This window comes from Sceloporus occidentalis, unplaced genomic scaffold, assembly GCF_023333645.1.
Source record: "Sceloporus occidentalis isolate IW3139 unplaced genomic scaffold, rSceOcc1.0.p SCAF_2, whole genome shotgun sequence".
In the NCBI taxonomy this organism is placed as follows: Eukaryota; Metazoa; Chordata; class Lepidosauria; order Squamata; family Phrynosomatidae; genus Sceloporus; species Sceloporus occidentalis.
The window spans coordinates 271,824,498-271,851,375 of record NW_028316982.1 but is presented as its reverse complement, the minus strand read 5'-3'; the positions used below and the strand labels follow the sequence as shown (position 1 = coordinate 271,851,375).

At 42.4% G+C, this 26,878-nt stretch overlaps 2 protein-coding genes across 13 annotated transcripts in view; one reads left to right on the top strand and one right to left on the bottom strand.

Annotated features, from left to right (window-relative positions):
- The window catches only part of LOC149320191 (disintegrin and metalloproteinase domain-containing protein 21-like), a 57,709-nt gene extending 36,927 nt beyond the window's left edge, over window positions 1-20,782 (bottom strand). For 3 of the 6 annotated variants that reach the window (XM_089513101.1, XM_089513096.1, XM_089513097.1), the window contains exons 1-10: window positions 18,370-18,513; window positions 16,828-16,913; window positions 15,906-15,967; window positions 14,724-14,802; window positions 12,144-12,220; window positions 9,369-9,570; window positions 7,644-7,712; window positions 6,876-6,947; window positions 5,500-5,672; window positions 3,177-3,255 (exon numbers count right to left, since the gene is read on the bottom strand). In XM_089513101.1, coding sequence (XP_089369227.1) covers window positions 3,177-3,255; window positions 5,500-5,672; window positions 6,876-6,947; window positions 7,644-7,712; window positions 9,369-9,570; window positions 12,144-12,220; window positions 14,724-14,802; window positions 15,906-15,967; window positions 16,828-16,913; window positions 18,370-18,466 — 996 coding nt within the window. In that variant the 5' untranslated portion in view covers window positions 18,467-18,513. Of the gene's footprint in view, window positions 1-3,176; window positions 3,256-5,499; window positions 5,673-6,875; window positions 6,948-7,643; window positions 7,713-9,368; window positions 9,571-12,143; window positions 12,221-14,723; window positions 14,803-15,905; window positions 15,968-16,714; window positions 16,764-16,827; window positions 16,914-18,369; window positions 18,514-20,741 lie in introns of those variants that run through there. The other 3 variants (XM_089513099.1, XM_089513100.1, XM_089513098.1) reach the window with 3 other exon arrangements.
- Window positions 20,783-20,889: 107 nt separating this feature from the next.
- The window catches only part of LOC149320190 (solute carrier organic anion transporter family member 2B1-like), a 144,290-nt gene continuing 138,301 nt past the window's right edge, over window positions 20,890-26,878 (top strand). For 5 of the 7 annotated variants that reach the window (XM_089513106.1, XM_089513108.1, XM_089513107.1 and 2 more), the window contains exons 1-2: window positions 20,890-21,179; window positions 23,556-23,867. The gene's annotated coding sequence lies outside the window, so the exon portion shown is untranslated. Of the gene's footprint in view, window positions 21,180-21,729; window positions 21,845-23,555; window positions 23,868-26,878 lie in introns of those variants that run through there. The other 2 variants (XM_089513104.1, XM_089513105.1) reach the window with 2 other exon arrangements.

The window sequence follows — 26,878 nt, the reverse complement described above, 5'->3', positions numbered from 1 at the left end:
AGATTTATTTGTTAAAGTATGCAAAAGAATATATATTGGTTGATTTCCTTAGAGAAAGACGATTAAAATATAGTGCACAAAGTAATAAAGTGAAGTTGAAGGCTTTAATGGCTGGCATCCATGGTTTTTTGTTGTTTTTTCGGGCTCTGTGGCCATATTCTAGCAGAGATTCTTTCTGATGTTTCACCAACATCTGTGGCTGTCATCTTCAGAGAATGCTTTGCCTGGAAAAATTGGGTGTATATATACTGTGTGAGCCTGGGAATGCAGGAGTGGTTTGCCTGTGTCTTGTTCTGTGCTGATGGCTGGCCTCAGCCTGGGAGGCTAATGCAAATGAGGTTTAATGTCTGCTAATTGGTGATCATTATCTGCTGGGAAAGCCCCGGACTCTGAATGGTTTCCCATTTGCATTTGCTGAGTCCTGATTTTGCTGTTCCTCAGGACTGGTAGTCAAATTTTGTTGACTTTAAGGGTTTCTTCTTTTCAGTTGAAATTATCCAGATGTTGAAAACCAAAGTAATAAGGGATCATGGAAAGATAAAAATGGAGAATTGTGACTGTGAACATAAATGGGCAAACTGGGTATGAAGATGTGCAAAATATGACTAATGAGATATTCCATATCTCTTAACCAGGTGATAAACTTCTGTTTCCCATTTGTGCAGGGGGATTAAAACATAAATAAATGTATATTATTACCATGTATTAAGATTTTATAAAAAAGGTTATTATAATCATGCACACTAATTCAGCAAGCCCTTCCCACATATTTTTGGAATGGACACTGAAATTGCTTTATGTGCATGCCTAAAATGTAATGCATAAAGACACTATCATACCAGGGAGTTCCGATTAATCCTCTGGCATCCCACTTTTTGTCTGCTTTTTAAATGGCCCCAGTCCTCTTTCCTTCTCCCACTTTCCCCTTTGTCCTCAGCTTACATCAGTTGACACAATCTGACTTCAAGTTGCCAAAGTCATTTGCACTCATTTAAGCCAGCAGAGGTAAAAGAAGAAGAGAGAGTGGAATCTTGCCTTTCTCAGTAGGGTAAGGCAAAAGCAAACTGCTGCAGACTTTTCTACCCTGTATGCTCTTCATTGTTAATAATTTTTACCATCTTTATTATACTTTTATTTTGCTTGGCCACATATGTCTCAATTTTCATATCTGAAATTTGGAGGTGCTAGCACACCCAGCATATCCTGCATTATTTTGGCATACAAATATTTTGTTATATTTTGTTATAACAGCAGTTACATAGAGGCCCAAAAGCATCAAACTGGAAAGGTCATAATAATGACCTTTAAGTGAACTTCTCATTAGTGGTCACACAGATCTGAGGGCATGTGGAAAAGACCCATGCAACTTAATGGCTATGAGTATTGCTGCTTCCCCACCCCATGCTATGTGCATTTCCTCTTGAAGGTCAAAGACAAAATAAATCTGTTAGCCTAAAACAGTAAGCCAATCTCCCTGTTAGCCTCCATTGTATTTCTCAACACCTCTTGCCCCAAACTCCCTGGCGTTGTCCTGATTTTATTACTGCTTGATTAAATCAATGCCACTTCTATCAACCAAAAATATTCCTCTTGCAACTCTGAAGCTAAAAGCATCAGCCAGCTGGGAATCCATTGTTTCCAGAATTTCTGAAAATCAATTCAATTTGGCTGAAGAGCGGGGTATAAGTAAATAAATATTATTATTATTAAATTCAGCCCATAAATATGCCCACATGGGAACTCCCGCTTTGGTCTAGTTTGGAATCAGACAGAAACTCAGTACAGTTCAGACTTGTCCTCTCAGTATTGCTGTCTTTAAAAAAAAAAGGGTAAAGATTCATAGAGTTGGAAGAGACCACAAAGGCCATCCAGTCCAACCCCCTGCCATGCAGAATGTAATTGACAGGGAGCTAGGACTTATTAAGATCACGGATCAAGGATGCAATACTGAAAAGGTATTATTGTACCACACAGCAGCCAACTGAGTCCCATTAACTTCCAGCTTTCCCCCAGATTGGAGCCTGGCTTCTGGAACTGGTAAGCATTGCCCACTGTAATCCTTTAATTTGCTATCCACTTTGTTGTTGTAAACCACGTTTGAGTCAATCTCGACTCATGGCAACCCTGTGGATGAGACATCTGCTATCCACTACCATCTTTTATATCTTAGTTCGTGTGTGTGTGTGTGTGTGTGTGTCTAAATAAATAAATAAATAAATAAATAAATATATCCCGCCTCTCCCTTCTGGGATCTAGGAGGGTAACAACAGTCCAATGAAACAGATATACAGACAATAATAAAATTTCCCTAATCCCCTTAACCCTCCCTCCTTCTGCTAGAATTACACATAAACATCAAGATACAATACAATATCCCTAGTACAGTGTACTTAATTACAAATTTGACACAGGTCGAATTATTCCAAGAGACCATCAGGAGAGGATCAATTTGGTTAATTCAGCTGAAGGTTAGTCTGGAAAGGCCCGCCTGTAAGCACTTTATGTGAATGTTGACATGCCACTAGTTGTTCAGGTAATAAAACTGAGTTGTACTTAGCACTCTGGAGTTCTTGTTTTTCGGAACTGTATCCTGGCTAGAGGTACCATGGCCCTCTCGCTGCTGAATTACTGCACTAAATTAATTTCCCCATTGCATACAATTAGCGGGTACCCTCCTGGGACGCTAGGTTTTTGGGTAACAGAGGGCATGCAATCACTTCTAAAATCACTTCCACATTTCCTTAGCTCAAACACCCTCTCTGGAACTGGCATTTGCCCCATGTGGAAAATTTACTGGCTCACTAGTGGTACATCTAATTTTGCCTTTATGTATGGGAGAAGAGGAACAAAACAGAAAAAGATTTTTAATGGGGAAAAGAGGTACAAAAATACCTCCTCAGGACTGCATCCTTGATTTTCATCAGTCCCTGGTCCCTCTCAATTACATTATTTGCCTTTTTTTTAAGTGAGCCAATATCAGTTTCCATTTCCCAAGGTGATATATAGTTTTACCCAGCTAGGAACACAGCTCTGGAGGGTCTGCAGCTTAAGAATATATTTGACATGGTCATAATTATACAGGTATACCCTCAAAATATTTACACAGAGCCCCTCCAAGCAGTCAAGTAATTCTTAACATTACTGACAAACGTATAAATAGACTGATAATCACCTACACGCATAGCAGACACGGAAAGATGATTGTAATGGCAAATGCGGTCTCCCCATGACAGTCCAGAAGGATGTCCTTTAGCCCTACAGGAATAAAGAGAAGATACTACAAGTTAGGTTTCATGGCAATAAATAAATAGGTATGGAAATATTTAGTTGATCTGCACATCTTTGTTGTTATATATGTTCTTATCTGTACAGGTAAACTAAATTGTGGTTTAGTGAAAATGGACTGGGAATCCTAGAAAACAAACAAAAAAAGCAAAAACTGGAGAGCGTTCAGTGGCATCCACAGAAGGAACAAAAGAAAAAGGCCTTAAAGTTCCACACTTATCAAATCTGGGCTGACAGCCCCCCAGTCCCCCCCCATGCCATTTCTTTTGCTTCTTAAAATGTTCTCAGCTCTTTCTACAAATCCATAATGGAAACTATGCATGATAAACACAGCTTCTCCAACCACCTTGGCTTGACAACAGTAGATGTGAAAGGGATTTAGGAGTCTTAGGCGGGTTACAAACGTGCACAAAGTACACGCTCTATGCGTACTAGGGTTAGAAAGGGACGTGCTAGGGTTAGGAAGGGTCTTACCTTCCTAACCGGCCCTGTCCCTAGTATGCGCGGAGCGCGTAGTAAATGGCGGCGCCTGTCCACACGGGGCTGCCATGTTGTCATCTCGGATGCACAGCGTCCGGACGTCGCGCGGTGGAAGTGATGCCGTGAGTGCGCACCTCACAGCACCACTTCTGGGTGCCAAGAAGAAGCGCCATTTCGACGCTTCTTTTTAGCTGCACCAGGAAGCCTCGCGGTCTGGACGCTGGGGCTTCTCAGCGCAGTTAATGACGGCGGCAGCAAACCGCCCACTTTAGGGCGGTCTGTAACGCACCACAATAGACCACTAGCTGATGAGGGTCAAGAGTGTGATACACAAGCTAAAAAAGCCAATATGATTCTAGGGTGCATGAATAGGAGTGTAGGGAAGTAATAGTGCTACTGTATTCTGCTTTAGTCAGGGCCTCACCTGGAATAATATTGTGTCCAGTTCTGGGCCAAGAAGGATGTGGACAAGATGCAGGGTGTCCAGAGGAGGACGACCAAAATAGTGAAAGGTCTAGAAACCACCAAGCTCTATGAGAAGCAGCTGAGAATGTTTAGTTGGGGAAGAGAAGGTTAAGAGGGGACATGATAGCCATGTTTAAATATTGGAAGGGATGTCACATTGAGGATGGATAAAGCTTGTTTTCTGCTGCTCCAGAGAATAGCACTCGGAGCAATGGATTCAAGCTACAGGAAAAGAGATTCCACCTCAACCTTAGGAGGAACTTCCTGACAATAAGAGCTGTTTAACAGTGGAAGATGCTGCCTGGGAGAGTGGTGGAGTCTTCTTCTCTGGAGGTTTCCAAACAGAGGCTGGATAGTCATCTGTCACAGTGGCCCAGTGCATACTGACAATAAGGGCCAATTCTAGGGTTAGGGTCCGTGTGGCAACCACACGGTCCCTAACCCTAGAACGTAATGGTGGCATAACAATGGCGGGGCCCTGTGTACACAGGTGCCACCATTGTTACATAAGCGCTGCGTGCTGTCTGCACGTTGCTGCACAGCACTTTTATAACAAGTGCACTAGTGGCGCATTTCTTACGCTGTCCCTGGGCTTTAAAAGAACCTGCTTTTTGTGGGTTCATTTTCCTCCACAGGGAAGCCACGTGGTTAGGCAGTTGCGGCTTCCCTCCAGAGGAAAAACCCTCGGTGGTCTGTACTAGTGAATGCTTTGATTGTGCCTTTTTGCATAGCAGAATGGTGATGGATCGTATGGCCCTTGGGGTCTCTTCTAGCAATGATTCTATGAGTCTCCTGGGCATGCACATTGTGTCATTTCTGGCTGTGCTATAGTGCTACAATCATAGAGTGGTTCTGGGAAGGACTGTGTCCCAGTAATCGTAATAAGCTATTTTAATATGGTTTAATGGTGTTAAATGCCAGTTCTGATGCAGAAATTGGTGGACAAGTCCTCAGTTACTGTGAATATTTCCTTGCAACATAAGGATGAAGTCTCTTGCCTGATCTGCCTCTATACATCAGGAGCTGGTTCTGACTGCAACCATAGACTTCAATATTAACATCTGGAGCTTAAAAGGCCTGGGAGTGACCCCCTCCCCTGTTTTTCATAGAGACTGGGTACTTTGAGACTGAGCATTGGTGGTGAGAAAAAAGCTCATCTTGGGGTGTCACCAACCCTTAAGCCTGCCAAATTCTCACGATGTACAGAGAAACAAAACTAAACCAAGGAAGAAAGCTATTTCTTTCAAAAGGGAAATTCTGGAGTCTTACGTAATTATGCCAGCATGGTCAAAATGTACATGATGCTGAAGCTGGTTACGGGCAAATTTGTAAAATGCATCCAAAGTTATGGCAAGGCTTTTAGTACCAATTGTTATGTAGTCTCTCTCGCTCCACAGCTCCAGGCCTACCAAATAAACATGAAGGTCTATTGGCAAATATATCTGAAAAGAGAAACATACACAATTATCTACTTACAAAGCACAGGTCTGTTGTCAGGGTGCTCTCATTTTGTTCTAGCGTGTTCATTTTCTCTATATGGTAGACATATTGCAGGCACAGGAAACTGCAATGCAGTATTGGTACAACATCAACTTTGAAATGATGACAAGAATGTCCCAAGAACCAGGTGGTGTCTGCCTAGGAAGCAAATCCCCTATTCAGGTGCCAACTGTATTCACAACATAAGGCTGTTCCACACCAAATCTGTCCTATCCTTCCCTTAAACTGGGTTTTAAAAAGTTATCTTTTGCTCCGGATTTTATGGAAAAACCAAGAACAGTTCGTAGCAATGCTGGACAGCTGTCTACACCTGCATCCCTGCTGTATCACCCAGAGCCAGTGCTGCTGGCACAAGATGCTCCCTCTCAGGTCACAAAAAGGTGGTCAACCATGTAATAGAAGCTGGGCACCTTGTTTTTGACCTCAGAGGGAGCGGCTTCCTCCAGCAGCAGCACCGGACGAAACAGTGTGGGCATGTGTGTAGACAGCTGCCTGGCATTGCTACAAAGTGCCCAGGTAATGCCAGGACGTCATGGCAGCTCTGGGGTAGACAAGCCCTAAGATTCTATGAACTGTGCCTTATAACCTGCTGGGAAAATGTCCAAACTAGTAAGGGTTCCACCGCCCAGTAGCATCACTGGAGGGGTGCACGGCGGTGCAGACCGTAGCAGATTTGTTCAGCTGAGGTTTGCCATTGCTTTCCCCTGAGGCTGAGAGAGTATGACTCACCCAGGGTGATCCAGTGGGTTTCATGGCCAAGCGAGGATCAAACCCTGGTCTCCAGCGTTGTAGTCCAACACTCAAACCACTGCACCACACTGGGCCTACCCATTTTGTGAGCCTCCTTGGGTCCCTTTTGGGACAAATGTGGCAAACAAATTAAAACAAACAAACAAACAAACAAACAAACGAATGAATAACTATCCAGTGCACCCTCCCCCCCAAAAATAGTTGGGGCAAAGGGTAACTATCCATCACTGTCTATTTATCTATCTGTCTAGGAGAGGCACAACAAATAGGCTAATCTCCATCTGTGGCGATGTTAAATCAACTACACTGCAATCAAACCCATTTTAAATGGGTTCCAGTAGTCATTTTTGTGTCCTTTTTTCCAAAACAACCTTCATAAAGGGTCTCATACTCACAGCATGAACGGCTGACATCATATTGAGGATTATCAACACCAACAGCGTCTCATTGTGCCCATGGGCAATAAACTAGGGGGAAGGAAAATAAAGACTATCAGTTCGGTCTGAAATAGTACAGAAGTAGCCCAATATACAGTGCATTGCAAAAGTCTATCCTAGAGGTCACCAGCACGTTCACTACTGTCTTTAGGTCTTCCTACTTAAGGGAGAGGCACATCTGGCATATCAGCCAAACCACTGCATAAAACATGAATTGCTTTTAGGTCAGAACGTGGTGCCCAGTCTCAGTCATATGGCTGGAAACCTCCTTCTGACCTCACAGCAAATGATTCGTCATGGCACCAGCCATGTTAGAAGCCACAGTGGGACAACTTGTAAACAGCTGCCTGGCATTGCTATGGAGGGGTCTGGATCTTCCAGGAAGATCAGGAGAAAAGGTGAGTTATTTTACTCCATGCGAAAGGTAGGGTATACCCCAGGCTTGGTGTTGAATTGGCTGGACATTGTCTGGACCATTCGTACCAGAACCGGGGGTTGGGCTCTGCCTTGTCCAATTCCCCGCTGAGGATATTTTATTTGGCACATACAGACAGAGCCCAAGTAACAGCAACAGAACAGTAATACTGTGTAAAACATCTGATTGCTCTTAGTTTGTCAAGGAGAATTTATTTGTATCCAAATCTAAAAAAACAGATTTCTAACTGCCAATATGTTATATTCTCACTTCAAGCTAGAAGTTTGATTGCTTATGTGCATTACATTTACCGTGCTTTTGTCAACAACAAGATAATACTCCAGATATCTGGTCTCTGTAGCGGGTTCAAGGCCACCTGCCTGGAACAAAGCACACGTAAAATAGAAGTTCATAGAACAGGTCATGTTAGAAATGGACCATAAAGTACAGTGCATCCTTGCCTTATGCGGGGATCCATTCTGGACCCCTCCACGTAAGGCAAATCGCACATATGCCTGAGCCCCATTGAAAATAACGGGGCTCATGTGTGACACGCACATGCCCCGTAAAAGGTGCTCGCGTACGATGCAGACGCAGTGTACTCTTTTCTAGTACACGCTATGCCAACCCACAAAAAAATTAAACCTATACTTGTTGTTTGTTATTGTTAACTTCCTCAGGTTGCCTCCGACCCATAGCAAACCCTTGGATGAGACATCTCCAAGACCCCCCTGTCCTTCACTGCCCTGATTAGTTCTTGCAGTCTTATTATTTATTATTATTTATGTATGGTATTTATACCCCGCCCTTCAGCCCTAATGGCTCTCAGAGCGGCTTGCAATTATTATTTTTAATTAGACGGTTCCCTGCCCTCAGGCTTACAATCTAAAAGACACGATACAAAAGGAGAAGGGAATGGTGGTGGGAAAGGGGATGAAGTCCAGTGGTTCTTCTCTCCCTCTGATACCTGGACCAAGGCAGATGGACTGGAGGGAGGGCTCTTCTTCTTCAGGCTAGCCCTGATGGGGCTGGGCCTGCCTGGTCATTCCCTCTCAGGTCAGAGGATGGCAGTTATGGAGGGAGGTTATATCTTATGCCAGTGTCCTCCCTATTGAGCCTATCCTTCTGGCATGTGGTCTTCCTTTCCTTCTGCCTTCTATCTTTCCTAGGCCTCATACCCACTACCTTTTAAACTGGATCGCAATTCGGTTTGAACCGGTTCAAATGACCCTGGTTCCCACTTAAATTGATTCACTGAAGCGATTCACTGAGGTTGTCCATGCACCAGACCCATTTAACCTACGTCTTTTTTCCACATTTTTTTTCACCAAATCAATTCAACGCAAGTGTGAACCAGAAGTGGATTGTAAAAGATTCAAATTTGCCCTTCAGCCGACTGGAGCCAAATCATTTTGAATTGATTCATTCGTGAATGCGAACCACAAGTGAGTTATTTTGATGCAAGAAAATGACAGAAAATGGGACTGGGGCAAGTGTAATATAAACTACATCACTAATGACCTCAGAACTAGCAAGCCATAGTGGCAGTGGACATGTCACGTGGCCCAGCAGGATGCCCATGCAGACAGATGCCATACCACAGAAACAGAAGGCCAGGGGGAAAACAAAGGGTAAAGTGGAGAAAAACAGGGCAGCTATGGGGACAGGATATTCTGGACTACCCCTAGAGCAGGGGTTCCCAACCTGTGCTCCCTTAGTGCTCCATGTGCATTTCCTAGGTGTTCCATGGCCGCTCCAAGAAAATTACAATCTATCCCACCTTCCCCTTCCCTCCCTCTGTCCTCCATGTAACACTACTCCTAAACACCATTAACTTGTAAGGCATAGGGTAGGCCTCTTAGGGACTTTGCCATAGAAACTGATTCTTAAAAAGGACTCCGTGAGTCAAAAAGGTGGGGAGCCCCTGCCCTAGAGTATCTTGGCAAATGCAGACAAGGCCCTGGACTCTTTGACAAATCTCAGTAGCACCTTAAATTCTGGATTCAGCAAAGACAACCAGAAAAGCCGCTACTTACTCCCCTGTTGGAAGGAAGCGGGCTGTCAGGATTCACCATTCTCACTTGGCCATCTTCACTTGTCAAATTGGCACCGTCTTCCACGACGCCTTGGCAGGGTTGGTGCTCCCTCGGGGTCTTTCGATAAATATGGTGTTGAAATGTGGGAGAATTCTCAATAGGTTCAATTTCATATCTTAGAGTCCCGATTTGCACATGTCCCCTAGGAGGTGGAAAAGCCAAAACACGGACTTATGGACAACCAGATGGTAAATGCAATCACCCAAGGCCACTGCATGAGCCCGCTCCCCCAGACTGAACCTCTTCCAAATACATTGCAATCCACTTGCTTCTAGCCCAAGCTAAATAACTTGGTGTCACTGGCAAATTTGGCCACCTGAGTGCCCACTTTAAAATTTGGTGTCTTACAAAAACATTGAACAGCACTGATTTCAGTGCAAATCCTGGAGGGTCCCCAGTGCTCACACCCCTGTGGTCCAAGAACTGGCCATTTATTTCTCCTCTCTGCTTCTTCTTCTTTTTCATCCCAAAGAGGACCTCTCCTCTTATCCCATAACTCAAGGCGGGCAACTGGGGAAGGGGAGCTGCATTTGTTATTTATCAATTTGTTATTATTTTATATATATAATTCCAAAAGGGCAGCGAGGCAGGATTTACCTTGGCAGGATGCAAGTTTATTTTTTTCAGGAAGGCCTTATCCTTCTTTAAGTCTGATAAACCTGTCTTTAATAACACTTTTATCTGTCATAATAACTTGCATTATTGTTTTATTTTCAGAAACTGGGGGGCGATTCTTGTTGTTGTTTAGATAATTATGCTTCAATAAAAATAGCAAAGGAAACTTTAATAATGACAACTTGTCAATCGTAACTGTATTTTCCCCCAAATATATCTAAATATTCATTAGCTTGTGGAAACTGCCTCTGCCTGTTATTTCAATTATCTGACCCACATTTTTTCCTCTGCCATTCCTTCTAATTTTATTTGTACTTTCATGTACTTTCCCTCTAGCCTTGTTAGCATTTCATTTATTTCCCTTGATCTTCATAAAATTATAACTATGTTCTTGTTAATTGCATCAAATGTTCCTTCTGCTTTTTAACTCCCCTCTCTCCTTTCTTGCAGCCCAATTTTTTATGTTTATATGTCTTATTCTTATATTTACACTCATGAAGAAAAATGTATTCTTTATTTAGTCTTCTTTTTTTATCTGCATATGACAACTATATTTATCCTTAATATGCTTTCTCATTTCTACATGTGTCATTTAGTCTTCCTTTGGGCTACTTGGAATGAGCTTTTAATTTTCCTAGAAAGGCAGAAGATATGTTTTAATAAATGGAAACAACATATGATTTCATGCAAAAGCCAAGGGCAGTACAGAACAGAGAAGTTAACCTCAAAATAAATATTGCTCCTACCTTCAGATCATATGGCTTTTGGCCCTTTGGCCACTCATAATTCCTCCTTAATGCACAGAATCTAAAGAACTGGAAATAGACTCTTGTTTGGAGCAGCAAAGGTAAGAAAATGGCATGTAAAGAAACAGAAGAATATCATCTGCACGGTGCCAACTGGGCAAACCATGGGTGATTTGATAAGGCAGGATAGAATCTGATTAAGGTTGGCCAAGCCCTCTTGGATGCCTTGCCAATGTTGAGGGATTATTTTATGATGGGTTGTTTTGCATTTATCAAGACTGGAAATCCCAGTCTGAATCTTCGACATGCACCAGCCCTAGAAGGAGCTTGCTCTTTTCATTGCAACACCAGTTCTCAAGCCTATGATAACAAAGCAAGAAAAGAGCAGATCTGGGTATGCACAGAGAAGAAGACTTATCCATTGAATCTGGTCTTGAGATCTAGAACCTGTCTGCTCTGCTGAAATACTTAACTATCTGTTTATGTCCTCTCAACTTCATGGGAGGGTTGGTGGTACAGTCCACTGAGAATTTATTTTAAAACACGGTCCTGTAAACTAAGGGCATAAATGAAGCACATGTTGTTGTCTCTAAACATGCATGCTTCCCACAGTTCTTTAAAATTACTGTGTTTACATATCTGCTTTGGTCAGACCACATCTAGTATATTATGTCCAGTTTTGGGGAACAGAGTTCAAGAAGGATATTGACAAGCTTGAAGATATCCAGAGAAGGGTGACCAAGATGGTCAAAGGTCTGGAAAACAAGCCTTATTAGGAATGATCTGGGGAGCAGGGTTTAACCTGGAGAAGATGGAGAAGTGATATGATAGCTATCTTTTAATTTCTGAAAGAACGTAATGTAAAAGATGGAGCCAGCTTGCTTTCTGCTTTTCCAGAAGCAAGAACATGAACCAATGAGTTCAAATTACAATAAAAGAGATTCCTCCTAAACATTAGGAAGAACATCTTTACTGTAAGAGCTGTCAAACAGTGGAAGGGACTGCCTCAGAGGGAGATGGACTCTCTCCATCTTTGGAGGTCTTTAAACAAGGATTGGAGGGACATTTTTCAGGAGTGATTTAGTTATATATTCCTGCATAGCAAGAAGTTACACTAGATGGCCCTTGGGATCCCTTTGAACTAAGATTCTATGTTTCTGTGTATTTAAGTTGCAACTTCAGCTGCAGAGATCCCACAGAGATGTGGATTCAGTAGAAAATCTGCACTGAGAATAGCTTAAGAGGCACAAATGTTCATATGTCTCACGTTATCCATACCTCTGTTTTATATATGTATATATATATATGTGTGTGTGTGTATATATTTTCAGTTCTTACACAAAGCCTTTATTACCAAAGCCCAGTGCAGGTAGAGAGGACGACCTGAGAATCTAAGGCACCTTCCACATATCCACTGTAATAGCAGTCATCCTGCAAGGACCAAAAATGTCAAAAGAACAGTGCTAAACATTTAGTAGGCACACTTCACAATTAAGTATCTTAAACATTCTGCACATATCCTAATTCATGTAGAAGAAAAAATAATATCCTTCCCTGCAGTGGTGAACTCAGGTGGTGAATATCTACAGAAACAAAATAGAAGAAGTCTACCAAGAAACAGAAGAAGTATCCATGGGCTTAGGGGAACTCTGAGGACTTTATCACACAAGGCTAGAAAAGCAGAATTTCAACAGAGGAAAGCATCTGTCGTTGGTACCATGAGCCCTTGGGGTTTGGTTCTAGGACCCTTCGTGGACATGAAAATCCATGGCTGCTCAAGTCTCATTAAATACAATGACACAGTAGAATGGTGTTCCATATTTAAATGGCAGAATCAAGGTTTGCTTTTTAGATCATACATATTTGAATATTTTCAAGCTGTGGATAGAAGTATCCATCAATAAAGCATCCATAGCTACAGAGGGCTGACTGTACCTATTACACAAAATCCTGCTGCTGCCTTGCATTCCATTCATTATTGTTGTGCACCTTTTCATCGATGGGCAAAACCCATCAATCTACTGCCAAGATCCTGGTCCATGCCCTAGTGATCTCACGACTTGATTCCTGTAACGTCCTCCTGGCTGGGCTTCCTCTTTCTCACCTCCGTCCTTTAATCTCTGTTCAGCATTCAGCTGCACGCATTATCACTTCCACCCACCGCTCTGACCATATCTCTCCTGTCTTGGCATCCCTTCACTGGCTCCCACTCCCTTTCCGCATTCAGTATAAGCTCCTGCTGTCAACGTCTAAAGCCCTCCATGGACTGGCCCCTCCCTACTTATCAGACCTTATTTCCCCTCACCAGGGCCCTCCGTTCTGGTAGTCAAGGTCTACTGTCTCAGCCCAGGATTTCCTCTGCCCCATCCCGGATTCGCCCCTTTTCACTTGCTGCCCCTCACTCCTGGAACCTTCTTCCCCCACAAGCAAGAGCCATCACTTCTTTAACCAGCTTCAAAACGGAGTTGAAAACCATCCTGTTCAGAGAAGCCTTCCCAGGCATTGCATAATTGTCGCTTACTATTTGATGTTCTTTTGGTGCCTGTTTATCAAACCATTTCCTGTATTGCTATGTACTGTATATGCATTATCCTACTTGAGAGTATGTATTTTCCCTGGAAAATGATTAACCATCCATAATGAAGCCAAGCCCTCCCTCCAGTCCATCTGCCTTGGTCCAGGCCTTGGAGGTAGAGAGGAACTGCTGGACCTCTTACCCTTTCCCTCCACCACTCCCTTCTCCTTCTGTGTCATGTCTTTTTAGATTGTAAGCCTGAGGGCAGGGAACCGTCTAACTAAAAAGATTGCATGTACAGCGCTGTGTAAATTTACAGCGCTTCATAAATAAAGGTTAATAATAATAATAATAATAATAATAATAATAATAATAGGCTCTCAATCTCACTGCTACTCCATTACTGCCTTCCACTGCAGTTCCGCTTCTCAAGCGATCACACAGTGTGAGTGGGTGTAATTCTGCTCATCTCAACAGATAGCTTTGAGAAGTAGCCGGCAACCCCAACTGCTTGCCACTAAAGCACAGAGCTGTTGTGTAAATGTGCATGCAGAAACCCTGCGATATGGAAGGGGTTGAAGCAGCAATTACGGCTGCCAACACCTTCCTGAGGCTGGTTGTCGTGTGCACATTCTCACAGTAGCCAGCGTCGGGATGCAGCTGGCAGCCCCGATGGCTTACCCTGCCTGTCTTCCGGAAATCAACATTCGGCAGGTCTGAAAACAGATCACATGACAATGGATCACCAAAGCACTATCTTGGGGGAAAGTGTTCTAAGAAATTATGCCAGACTGGTATGCTTTCATTCTAAAACTAGCGTGCTTGTGACAGGACAGTAGGCTGCTGTGATAAAGTCCTGAGATATTGTCTGAGAGGCTCCCAGCCTCCATCCTAAAATGGTCTTGTTGGCAAGAACTAACCATTCAGGACAAACATGCTGGGTAATAATGACTGCCTGTCACCATCTGTTTATAGAGAAAAGAATGCCCTGCGGAGGATCCACACTGGCAGACTTTAGCAGTCTGATACCATTTTAACTACCATGGTGTTATTGTATGGAATCTGGAGGTCCCTAGTTTGGTGAGAGGGATGGCAAACTAGGGCTTTCTAGCAGAGCAGTCCATGTTCCCCGTTGAACTACAAATAATGATGATAATAATAATAATTTTAAAATGTATTTCTTGCCTCTCCTCAAGGCTTGGGGTGAGGTACAGCACATTAAAATGCAAAACAAATTAAAAATGCATAAACCCACAGTTAAAATACATTAAATTGTTTAAAATCATTAAAATACAAACTCATAGGAGTTCACATACAGATTAAAAAGTCATGCTTTCAGAGTGACAGGATAGGCCTGCCGAGTGGAGCTACACCTGGCTTTAGCAATCTGGATTCATAGATACAAAAGAGAAGGAATACCTGAATATATGGGTAATCTGCAATCAGATCTCCCTTCATATTATAAGAATAGACAGGCATATTTGAAGCTATAAAGGATCTGAAAAAGATCAATACAGAGGGAGATATAAATGACAGAACTTGCAGTCTTTGATGCCTATCAGGTGTTTTGCTTTTGTCAGTTTATATTAATATGATTAATATGATTCTAATATAATTCTGGAACTGTGCCTCATTAGGAAAATAAATACTTTGGTGTAATAGTGCCTTTAATTTTTCCACATCGATCCTTTGTCAACCTGTTTCTTGCTGTCAAAGGTCAGATATCCAAAGCACTCTACTGATACTATTCATTATTTTTTGTGGCTAGGGCACATAATAGATCTGTTAATTCACAAACATGTTAAAAATTCTGTACTCCTTACCTTTAAATAAAACACTGAAAAATACAAAAATAGCCACACAAAAAACCCATAGAACACTCCACCCTGGAAACAGTTGAGAATAATGGATGTTATGCAATAAACATGCACACAATATACACTCATCCCTCCACATTCGCTGGGGTTAGGGACACAGGACTCCTGTGAATGTGGGAAAATCGCAAATAACAAAAACACTATGTTTTTTGCCTGAGAGAACACCTCTCTAGGAATCTCTAGGTCCTCCAGTACAACTCGATGGTCAACATCTGCCAGACATTAACCACAGAATTGCACCAGAGGAGCTACAGATGCCTAGTGGAGTGTTCTCTCTTGGAATTTCTAGGTCCTTCTGTGCAACTTTTGGTTAAAGACAACCATAGAGTTGCGCTGGAGGACCTAGATATTCCTAGAGAGAACATATTAATAAAATCCACGAATAATCAAATTCACAGAAGTCAAAGCCGCAGATCTGGAGGGACAGGTGCATATGTTTTGGATAGTTTACTTAATATTTTTAAAACAAGTTTTTCCAACATTGTTTTAGTTGTACTTAAAATTAGTGGGTTTCTAACAGGATAGTTTATTTTATTGTTTTTAAACATTTGTAATCATGATTGCTGGTGTTTGGTTGTACTGAACCAAAACAACAACATCTTGACAATAATAACAATGTCAACAACATCTAAAGGGCCACAGGTGGTCCCCAGTGGTTGTGAAGTCTATTGTACAACTATTTAGTTGCATTTAAAAACAAACAAACAAATAAGCAGTCCCTTACATTCGTCTCAGGTGAACAACTCTGTAATCATCTTCCATTTTAATTATATATGAGATTTTTTCCTAGAACAAGATGAGAAAAACCACAGAAACATTCATTAATAAACAGTCATTTCTTGACCCACCCAAGAAAAGCTATTGACTGTGTCTGCTGCCACATTGCAGAATTAATGCAGTTTGACACTGCTCTAACTGTCATGGCTCCATCTCATTTTTGCATGCTTTTTACTATTTTTAAATTTGTAAGCTGCTTTGTATCCCACTTTTTTGGGAAAGATGGATATAAATATCATCATCATCATCATCGGATTTGTACTCTGTTGTGGCACCAGCACTCTGACAGAGAAGGCTAAATATCTTCAGAACTACAAATCCCAAAATGCCATTCAAGAAAAATGTAGGACATTACAAAGTAAAAAAAACCCCACTGATGTTAAATATAACTTCATGGTTCTTAGTCTTGCTCAAAGCGCAGGGCATTCTTGGACAGATGATTGAAATGTAGGACATGTCCTTAGAAAAGGTCACCCTGAAAAATCTGAAAAAATTCAAAATACTTCTGATCCCAATCATTTTGGATAAGTAAGACTGAACATATATACAGTTCACCAAGTCTGAATCTAAGCTCGCCAGAGTAGAAAACTGGGGTGAGCTCCTACCCTTTCAAGGTTGTGTAGAAAAGAGTATTTCAGCACAGCTTGGTACTTGGTTGCCTAAGAAGCAACACCTGACGGCATTTCTTCCTCCATGCAGCCATTAAAGGCACAAGAGCATCCCCCAGTTTCCAATCTGGCAGCTCTAAGTACGTACAGAAAAAGTTGTGGCTCATTAATTGTATCCACTTTAAGAACACATCCAATGCTAGGTTTGGAAATCCCTTCCGATCCGAACAATTCTATCCTTGCAACTAAATGGACAATTACTTTGGTGTCAAAGGTAGTCCTTGATTCCACTTCTCTTGGTTCTATTACTTCTGAGTAGAGGAATGTCGAGGAAGACTGGAGAAAACCTATGGAGAAAGATATCAAACAGTGAGCTCCACATTTGCATTACACAGACACGGACGGAGACAGCATCCACACTGAAGAAATAATGCAGCTTGGTGCTCTGAGCAAGACAAATGCTTAAACGTGTACTCTATTAGCAAGAAATCCTTGACTGAGGATGTATCCGCACTGCTGAAATAATCCAGTTTGATGCCACTTTAACTGCCATGGCTGAATGTTATAGAAGTTTGGAGATTGTAGTTTGTTGTGGCACCAAAGCTCTCAGATATAGAAGGCTGAATGTCTCACAAAAGTGCTGCTATTCCCCTTTTACTGCTCTGGCTGCCTCCTGCGGCATTCCTGTTGTTTCCGACTTATGGCAACCCTAAGACACCCACCCATCATGGGGCTTTCTTGGCCAGTTCCTTCCGAGTGGAATAGCAGCACTATTTGTTTATTTACTGTATTTATACCCCGCTCTTCAGCCCTAAAGGCTCTCAGATACCCTATATACTCGACTATAAGTCAAGAGATTTACGCCCCCAAATTGACCCTTAGAGATGTCCTAAAGCAAGCAGGCCGGATGCCCCAATCTCCATTGAACACCAATTCCTTGCCCCTACAGTCCATTTTGCAAGCCTTTGCTTCCTATGGAAAAACTTCTCCATTTAAATCCACTTTCTTCTTTCTCTAGTCCGTTTTGCAAGACCTGGCTTCCTATTGGGGAAAAAAAATCTCCATTTAAAACCATGTCTCCAGTTCCTTTTGCAAGACCTTGCTTCCTGTGGGACAAACTCTCCATTTAAATAATAAATAAATAAATAAATAAATAAATAAATAAATAAATAAATAAATAAATAAAATGTTTATTTATATCCCGCCTCTCCCTTCCAGGATCTACTTGCTTCTCTCTCTGGTCCCTTTTGCAAGCCCTGGCTTCCCATGGGAAAAAACTCTCCATTTAAATCCACTTGCTTCCTTTCTCAATCTGATGTTAAAACCTCTCTTCCAGCCGCTGGGAATCGGTTGGGAGAGGTCCAGAGAAGGAGAAAGGGAGACGAAAGTGGTATTTCTCCCTTTCCATCCGTCCTTATAGGCCCCTAAGTTTTGCCCTTGACTTATCCACGGGTCATAGCAAAACCCAGGATTTTGGCCCTGAAACCTTCCCTCGACTGATACATGAGGCCAACCTGTACGCGAGGATATACAGTACTTATTCAGACGGTTCCCAATAAATAAATATTCCCCATAAGTGCGGCAAATCTCCATTGCGCGCCTCCCAAATCGTTTCTGACTTATGGCAGCAACCCTCAGGTGGACCGATAGCATGGCAAGTTTCCTCAGAGCGGGGTTTGCCATGGCCGCCCCCTGCGGCTGAGAGAGTGTGACTTGACCAAAGGAGGGTTTACGAGGCTGAGTCAGGATTTGAACCCCGCTCTCCAGAGTTGTAGTGCTATCTTCCTCCTATTTTACACACACCGGGAGTGAGGAGGAGCAGGAATAGCAGGCTGCCCAGGACGGTGCCATCGGCGCGTGGCGCTCCTAGCCTTGGCCAGGGGCTCCCCTTGGCGGCCATTTTGCCCCTTTGGGCCAAGCGGCTTCAACTGCCACTGCCTTCCAGGCCCTTTCTGCCCCTTCCAGCGTTCCAGCCGCCCTGCCGCCACTCAGCCCTTAGCCCCGCCTCCTCGGCCTTCCCATTGCGCCATTCAAAATCTCAACTGCCGCCTCGAATCCGAAGCCCCACCCTCCTTCAGAACTCCCAATACAAATGGCTGCCTGTCAGTCATTCCTCTCCACTTTCCTATTGGCTGCTTCAGAAACAGCCGCGTTCTTCTATGGCTGCATCTGCACTATAGAATTAACGTAATTTGACAGCGCTTTAACTGCTGTGGAATTCTGGGATTTGTGAGACATTTAGCCTTCTCAGTCAGAGGGTTCTGGTGCCCTGTAAAAGTGCAAGTCCCAGGATTCCATAGCAGGGAGCCACACCACATACAGTGGCGTCAAACCATTTTAACCGTCACATGGCTCCATGGCTATGGAATTCTGGGAATTGTAGATTTTTGACATATTTAGTCTTTTCTCTCAGAGATCCCTGGCGTACAAATCCCAGGATTCCATAACATTCAGCCCTGCCGGTTACAAAGCGGTGTCAAACTGCATTAATTCTGCAGTGAAGATTAGCCCCAGAGTGCATCCAAACTGCAGAATTAATGCAGTTTGACACCAATTTAAATGCCATGGCTCTTTTGTTGGCTATGGAATTCTGGGATTTGTAGATTTGTGTGCTATTTAGCCTTCTCTGCCGCAGAGTTCTGGTGCCACAAACAAACTACAAATTCCAGGTTTCCATAGGACGTCTTTATGGCAGTTAAAGCGGTGTCAATCTGCATTATTTTAGACACATAGGACTGGCCTTCGGGTCGTTTCTGACTCAGTGGCGACCCAAAGGCAAACCTGCCATAGGCGGCTTCCAATGAGAACAAAATACAATACAGAGTACAATAAAAGATTGAATAAAACACATTGTCCCTTCCTCCAACGCAACACTTACAATTCCCAATTAATAATCATAATGATAAATAATATCCAATGATAAAATAACAGTCAGACAATGGGAATCCTGGGATGTGATACATGGGGGTCCAGTGTTAATCAGGAAAGTCAGTCAAGGAAGGCTTTGTCGGAAGAGATCTGTCTTGACTGCCTTTTTGAAGCTGCCAAGATTATCGATGCCCTGGATCTCTTCTGACAAGTTGTTCTATAGTTTGGGAGCGGCAGACGGAGGGTCTTCCCAGAGGACCTAAGTGCGTGGGGTGGATTGGACGGAAGAAGGCGATCCCACAAATACATTGGACCCAAGCCATGAAGGGCTTTATAGGTCATCACCAATACCTGGCACTGGGCCCGGAAATGTAGATTATTCAGCCAGAGAGCTCTTAGGCCTCACTGAACTACGAACCCCAGAATGCAACAGGAGGCAGCCAGAGCTGTTAAACTGGAATAGAGTGTATAATAATATAATATATTTGATATAATATAGTTGTGTGTGTGTGTGTGTATTATAATATGATAATATATAGAGTTGCCCCTCCAAGTCCGTGGACTTGGAAATCCATGGAGGGGCAACCAGCATTAACCCCAATGGGGCCCCCCTGCCACGCACCGCACCCCACATGCACATGCCCCATTCAAGCCTATAGGGCTTGAATATGCGCATGTTCCAAGGGACAACTGTATATTATATTATATTATGTTATAATATAATACTGTATACATATTATATTAATTATATATATTATACATAATTTAATATATTATATTATTATAATATAATTTATAATATATATAACATAATTTATATTATATATTATATATTATACAATAGTATATTATATTATAGATCATATAATAATAATAAAAATTATTTATATCTGGCCTCTCTGTGAAACACAACCGGGCCGTTTACATGTTAAAAATCCCAGTATTCCACCCTCCTTAAAATACAATTGAACAATGCGTAATTTAAAACATACCTGTAAATAACAACAAACAAACAAATATTATATTATATATGTTATATTATAATATAGATCTCAGGGGTTGATGGCAGTTGCCCTTTCATGGATTTCCAAGTCCATGGATCACTCTATTCCACTTTAACAGCTCTGGCTGCCTCCTGTTGCATTCTGGGGTTTGTAGTTCAGTGAGGCCTAAGAGCTCTCTGGCTGAATATTCTATAGATCATATTATAATATATATTAGAATATATATAAAATAATATATAATATAATATAATATGTATTATTTATAATGATATAATGTAATATTATAATGTCATAAGTGTATACTAAGTCTATAAGAGCGTAGTGCGACGTGTCACGCGATCCCTGCCCTTCCTCCCAGCATCCTCTCTGCCTTGGACTTGAGGCCCCGCCCCTTTGTCCACTCTAGTCCCCGCCCCCAGAACAATGGAGCAGCATCCCTCTTCCTGGCCTGGCCGTTGCCCTTGGCAACCGAGGGACTGCGAAGAGGGGCTGAGGAGCCAACTAGGCCTCTGGGGTGCAAAACCAGAAAGCTAGTGGCCTGACCCTTTTGCCTCAAGCCCTCCACGCCTTCTTCCGGCTTTATCACTGTGGCAGCAGGAATATATAGATATATATATATAAATATATAAATAGAGATAGATAGATGCTTATGATGCCAAGTGTCTCTGCCCAAGGATAAGCCCTGGTTGTTGTCTGTTCCTCCTCCCCAAATCCCTTCCAATGTTGGGGCGCCATTTACAGGTGATTTTGAAGAAGCAGAACCATTGACTTTTGCGTCCAGGGTGACCAGAGGTCCTGACCGCCATAAAATGTAGGACAGACGAGGAAAAGGGAGGACGTGACCCAATATAAAAGCAAAAAGACACTCTCTTGCTTCTTCGTTGGGCTCCAAATGGAGGACCATTTGGAATTCCTCCTGGACAGAGAGTTGAAATGGAGGACATGTCCTGGAAAAGGAGGACCCCTGGTCACCCTCCTTGGGGGAGATTGGGGAATCATAGCTCTGGGGCGTGTGCAGATTTGCATGTTTAGCAGAGCGACTAGCAAACCACTATTTAAATGTACGAGCAAAACTTCTGTTTCTGTCTTCTTGCTTAAAATGAAGCTAAGGCTTAGAAAGTTTTTGGTTTATCATATATATATATAAAGTATATACACACATACACACATATACTGTATATACTCATGTATAAGTCTAGAGGTTTCAGGCAAATAATTGACCCACAAAACCTGAGTCGACTCATCCATGTGTCGATAGCCCTGCTATAATTTTAACTCACAGAAAGGGAACCATTCCCTGGTGAAAGACCAAAGTATAATCTGTCCTGGAAGCAGTGACCCTCTTCTATTCTCACATCCATCCAGCCTTTAGGATGAGGAAAAACAGTTACGCCTGCTGGGATTTTGTAAGTTCTTTGGCATCATTTTCTTTTGCGTCATCCTTTAGATCCTTTGTTATATGCCCCTAAATTTTTCCCTCGACTTATCCATGGGTCATATCAAAATCCATAATTTTGGCCCCAAAATCTGTCCTCGACTTATCCATGAGGCCGACTTATAGTCGAGTATATACAGTATATATATATATAGTATGTGTGTGAATAGATAGATAGATAGATAGAGAGAGAGAGTGTGTATAGTATGTATGTGTACACACACACACACACTCATCCCCCCATATTTGCGGATTTGATATTTGCGGATGTGATTATTCACGGATTTGATTAATATGTTCTCTCTGGAAATATCTAGGTCCTCCAGTGCAACTCTGTGGTCTACTTTAACTAAATGTTGCACTGAAATACCTAGAGATTCCTAGAGAGAATGCTCTACTAGGCATTTGACTGAGAGTTCCTGCATGGCAGGGGGTTGGACTGGATGGCCCTCGTGGTTTCTTCCAACTCTATGATTCTAGCTCCTCCATTGCAGTTCTAAAGTCAGTGTCTGTCGGATGTTGACCACAGAGTTGCGCTGGAGGACCTAGAGATGCCTAGAGAGGTGTCCTGTCAGGTAAACAAGCATGGTGTTTTTGTTATTTGCAGCTTTTCCATATTCATGAGGGTCTTGTGCCCCTAACCCTAGCGAACATGGAGGGATAAGTGTGTGTGTGTGTGTGTGTGTGTGTATACAGTCAGCCCTCCTTATCCAAGATTTAAGCATCCACGGCTTGAAAATATTCCAGAAAGTATAATTTCCAAATAGCAAACTTTGATTTTCCATTTTCCATAAGGGATATCTTTTTACTATGCCATTGTATTTAATGGGACTTGAGCATCCACAGATTTTGTTATCCATGGGGAGCCCTGGAACCAAACCCCAGCAGATAACAAGAACCCACTGTATATACAGTGGACCCTTGCTTTACGCGGGGGATCCATTCCGGATCTCCCATACATAAAACGAATTCTGTGCATGCTGAAGCCCTATTTAGATGAATGGGGCACACTCCCGTGCGTAGCGCAGTGCAGCGCAGTGTGCCATTAATCTAAATGGAGCTTCCCATCTGTGTGACCTCAGGTCCGCATATGGGGAGCCCACGTATGGGGTAGGCCGACTGTATATACATACTGATTTTTTATCCACCGATTTTTTATGCAGGGATCCAACCACCCATGGCTTGAAAATATTCAAAAATATTACAAATTACAAAAGCAAACCTTATTTTTGCCACTTTATACTGTATAACGGATACCATTTCACTGTGCCATTGTGTTTAATGGGATTTGAGCATCCACAGATTTTGATATCCATGGGGGGTTCTGGAACCAAACCAAACCTCAGCGGATACCAAAGGTCTCTCTCTGTCTTGACTGTCTTTCTGTCTGTCTGTCCATCCATCTATATCATATATTTTTGTTGTTATGTGCCTTCAAGTTGTTTCCAACTTAATGACTACTCCCAAGACCACCTGAGCATCTTTAAGCCTAAGGAGGCACACATACACAACCATTTTTTTGCATTATCCCACTCTTTCCCCTTTATTATTGTTAATAATAATAATAATAATAATAATAATAATAATAATAATAATATCCCACCCTTTGTTAAGGAAGGATCTTGATAAGGAAGAGTATGCCAAATCTAACTCTTTGGGGGTCTTTTTCTTCTTCTTTTCAGGTCCAGCTTCCCTTTCCTTCATTGTGGATTAAACAAAAAATGCTGAATGGCAAAGGTGGGACCTACATCTGAAATCGGGGTCAGCTGCCAAGAGAGTGTGTTCCCTCTCGCCACCCTAAAAACCCACTGGCACACGTCAGAATTCCTCCTTTGCTTCCGGACTTGAGCCATTCTGCTCAGTGGCTCAAAGAAGGGATTACAACCTTGAAAAACTTTGGAAAAGGTACCCATGGATGCTTGGCACAAGGACATGCCTCACCATCCAAAGCGTAGACCTAAGTAGCTACAACAGCTGAGGAAACACAGTTACAGGTAGGTGACATCTGACTTTTCCTATGCATTAGAGTCTTCCAAAAAATGTTTTCTGGGCATCAGAGTCTTCCTTTAGCTCTTGAGTGGGCAAAATGACTTTTCCAAGGCATAAGAGTTTTCTAAATGCCCCTTTGTGGACATTAGAGTGTCTCAAGGAGTGACTAAGGAGCCTTGGTAGCGCAGTGGTTAAATGCCAGTCCTGCAGCCACAACGTTGTAAATTCGATCTTAGAAGAGAGCTCCAAGGTTGACTTAGCCTTCCATCATTTCGTCGGTCAGTAAAATGAGTCCCCAGCTTGTTGGGGGCAATTGGCTTACACATTGTAAACTGCTTAGAGAGTGCTGAATTCACACATAAGCAGTATAGAAATGTTCTTGCTATTGCTATATAGAGTCTTCCTTTATCTTGAGATGGGCAAACTGTGGTCCTGGAGGCCCAACAACCTCTCCAGATACCCCAGACTGCCTTTTCCCCCTCCTGCACCTCCTCCTCCTCTTCTTCTTCTTTAATGTATTGTTATACAGGTAATATATTATTTGACAATGCTGGCTCATCAATTTAGTAACGGAGATGAACACCACCCCCTAAATCGGTTACAACTAGAGATTCATGTCAAAGGAAAACCTTTACCTTCACCTATATGAATAATCTCACTCATGCATTCCAGTTTTGTTGTTCACACTATTTTTTATAAGAACCGCATCTACGGTATACACATCTCTGTGAGTCCTGTTGCTCACAGATAAATAAAGATAGATGGATTCAACGATGTGAATGCATTTGAAAAATGTTCTAGGCATACAGAGTTTTATTCCAAATTATCCCAAGTCAATTCGCATTGGTTGTCCACAATGGGAATCCTTTAGGGAAACTTGGAAAAAACCCAAGATCAATTATCCTGGGTTAAGTGGGGTTTTGGCAGCCCTCACCCCAAACTTAGGCTGCATCCACACTAGAGAAATAATCCGGTTTAAGTGCCATGGGTCAATGCTGTGAAATTCTGGGAATTGTAGTTTGTTGAGGCCCCAGAGCGGAACGGAGCCGTGAGGCCACAACAAACTACAATTCCCAAAATTTCACAGCACTGACCCATGGCACTTAAACCAGATTATTTCTCCAGTGTGGATGCAGCCTCTATCAGATGCATTCGATATGCATGTGAACAACAAAGGCTCAACCCAGATTGTACCAGGATTATTTTCACCATCTGCATTACCTGCATTACCAGGGCTGCATTACCAGGAAGATAGATCACCAGGAAGCGGGGATGTTCAACCACAAGGGTGCAGTGGATTCTGCATCTCTTGGACATGATTTCTACTACTCAATTGCATAGCGCATAAACTCTTGCAAAATGAGGGCATTGCCCTCCACCCATGAATTTTTCCATCAGTGTCCAAATTTTTAGCATTTTACAGTGTGTGAGACCTTGAAAATCTTCCACATGTAGAATTCTTCCATTTGCCATGTTCACATTCCATAGGTCACTTTGCCAACCCCTTTTCTTCAGATGCTTGAACTCTGTTTCTAAATGTTTAACTGTAATTTTATGTTATGACAATGCTAGAAACTTGGGGACAGAAGAAAAAATTCATGAGGAGGAGAATCTCCTAATTTGGCTCCCTAGTCCAAAACGCACTGCAGAAATAATCCAGTTTCAGACTGCTTTAACTGCCCTGCCTCAGTGCTAGGTTATCCTGGGAATTGTAGTTTATTGTGCCACCAGAGCTCTCTGACAGAGAAGGCAAAATGTCTCACAAACTATGGTTCCCAGAATCCCCTAGCATTGAGCCAAGGCGGTTAAAGTGGTCTCAAACTGGATTGTTTCTGCAGTGTACTTTGGACCTATGGTGTTTTATCTGTCCTCTGTTGTTAAAACACATAAGAAAAAGTGGGACTGTGATTCACCAGTGTTAGTATAAAATCACATCCAGGGCTTTTGTGTGTTGTGTTGTTTTTTAAATCAATGCACATATGCATTAGTAAAGTATCCCCTGTGAGTAAGCTAGGTTGAGAGAAAACGATTGACCCATATTGACTGACATCTGAACCCAGGGCTGCTAGGCCAAGTTAGCCCCAGTATCTCCTTTATTTCCCTGGGCCAAATCGTGGATGAAGTAGTGTTTCTTCTTCCTAAGCCCAGTCCAGTTGTAGAGATGCAAAATTGTTTTTCAAAATGACATTCTCTCAGAGTGTGTTGATGCATGCACACACTTCTAATGGCATATACATCTTATATGATGGCGTTTTAACTTTAGTGCTGCATGCTCCAAGAATTACAGCCACATGAGCACTTCTCTTCTTGTCATTTTAAATAAATATGTGCCTTCCTCCTACGTTGGAAAGGATGCTGTAAAAAACACTGGAGGCATTTATTTATATAGCTTTGTGGCTGATTTGTGGAGATTTCTGGTCTCTAAGACTTGGGAAGCTGAGCATCGATTTTTTATTTCATTCCTTCTTTCCATAAGCTGGAAATACAAGTCACTTGGGTAGCTGTTTTAACAAACTGGAGGTGGGCATCTAGAGGCAAAAGGGGTGGCAGCAGGATCCATGCAACTTTAATAGTTATGTTAAAAGAGAGGCTTTCAGCATGTGCTGTAGTTTGTCATGCAGTTAAGTCCCCCAATCTGCACAGCTGGAAAATAAAGGTACAAAGGTTATGTCTGCTTTTGTATTTGGCTACTTCATCCAAATCTGGATCCAACTTGTTTGCTTGCTTTTCTTTTTGGAAGAACTCTATCCAAACTCCTCAGCCAAGGTGATGTTCAAGAGAAAGGAGATCTATAGATTTCACTAAAGAATTGAAGGGCTTCCCTTGGGCCGTAGGCAAAGTGATTTAAGAGTGACCCCATTAGACTTTGTATGTAGGAAGCATTTGTACAATTTCGTATGATTTAGTCATAATTGATTTTGTCCATGCCATGATTTAGTCATTACTGGTTGTTGGTTTTATCCACTGTTGTTGTTGTTAGCTGCCCTTGAATCAGTTCAGACTCACGGTGACCCTG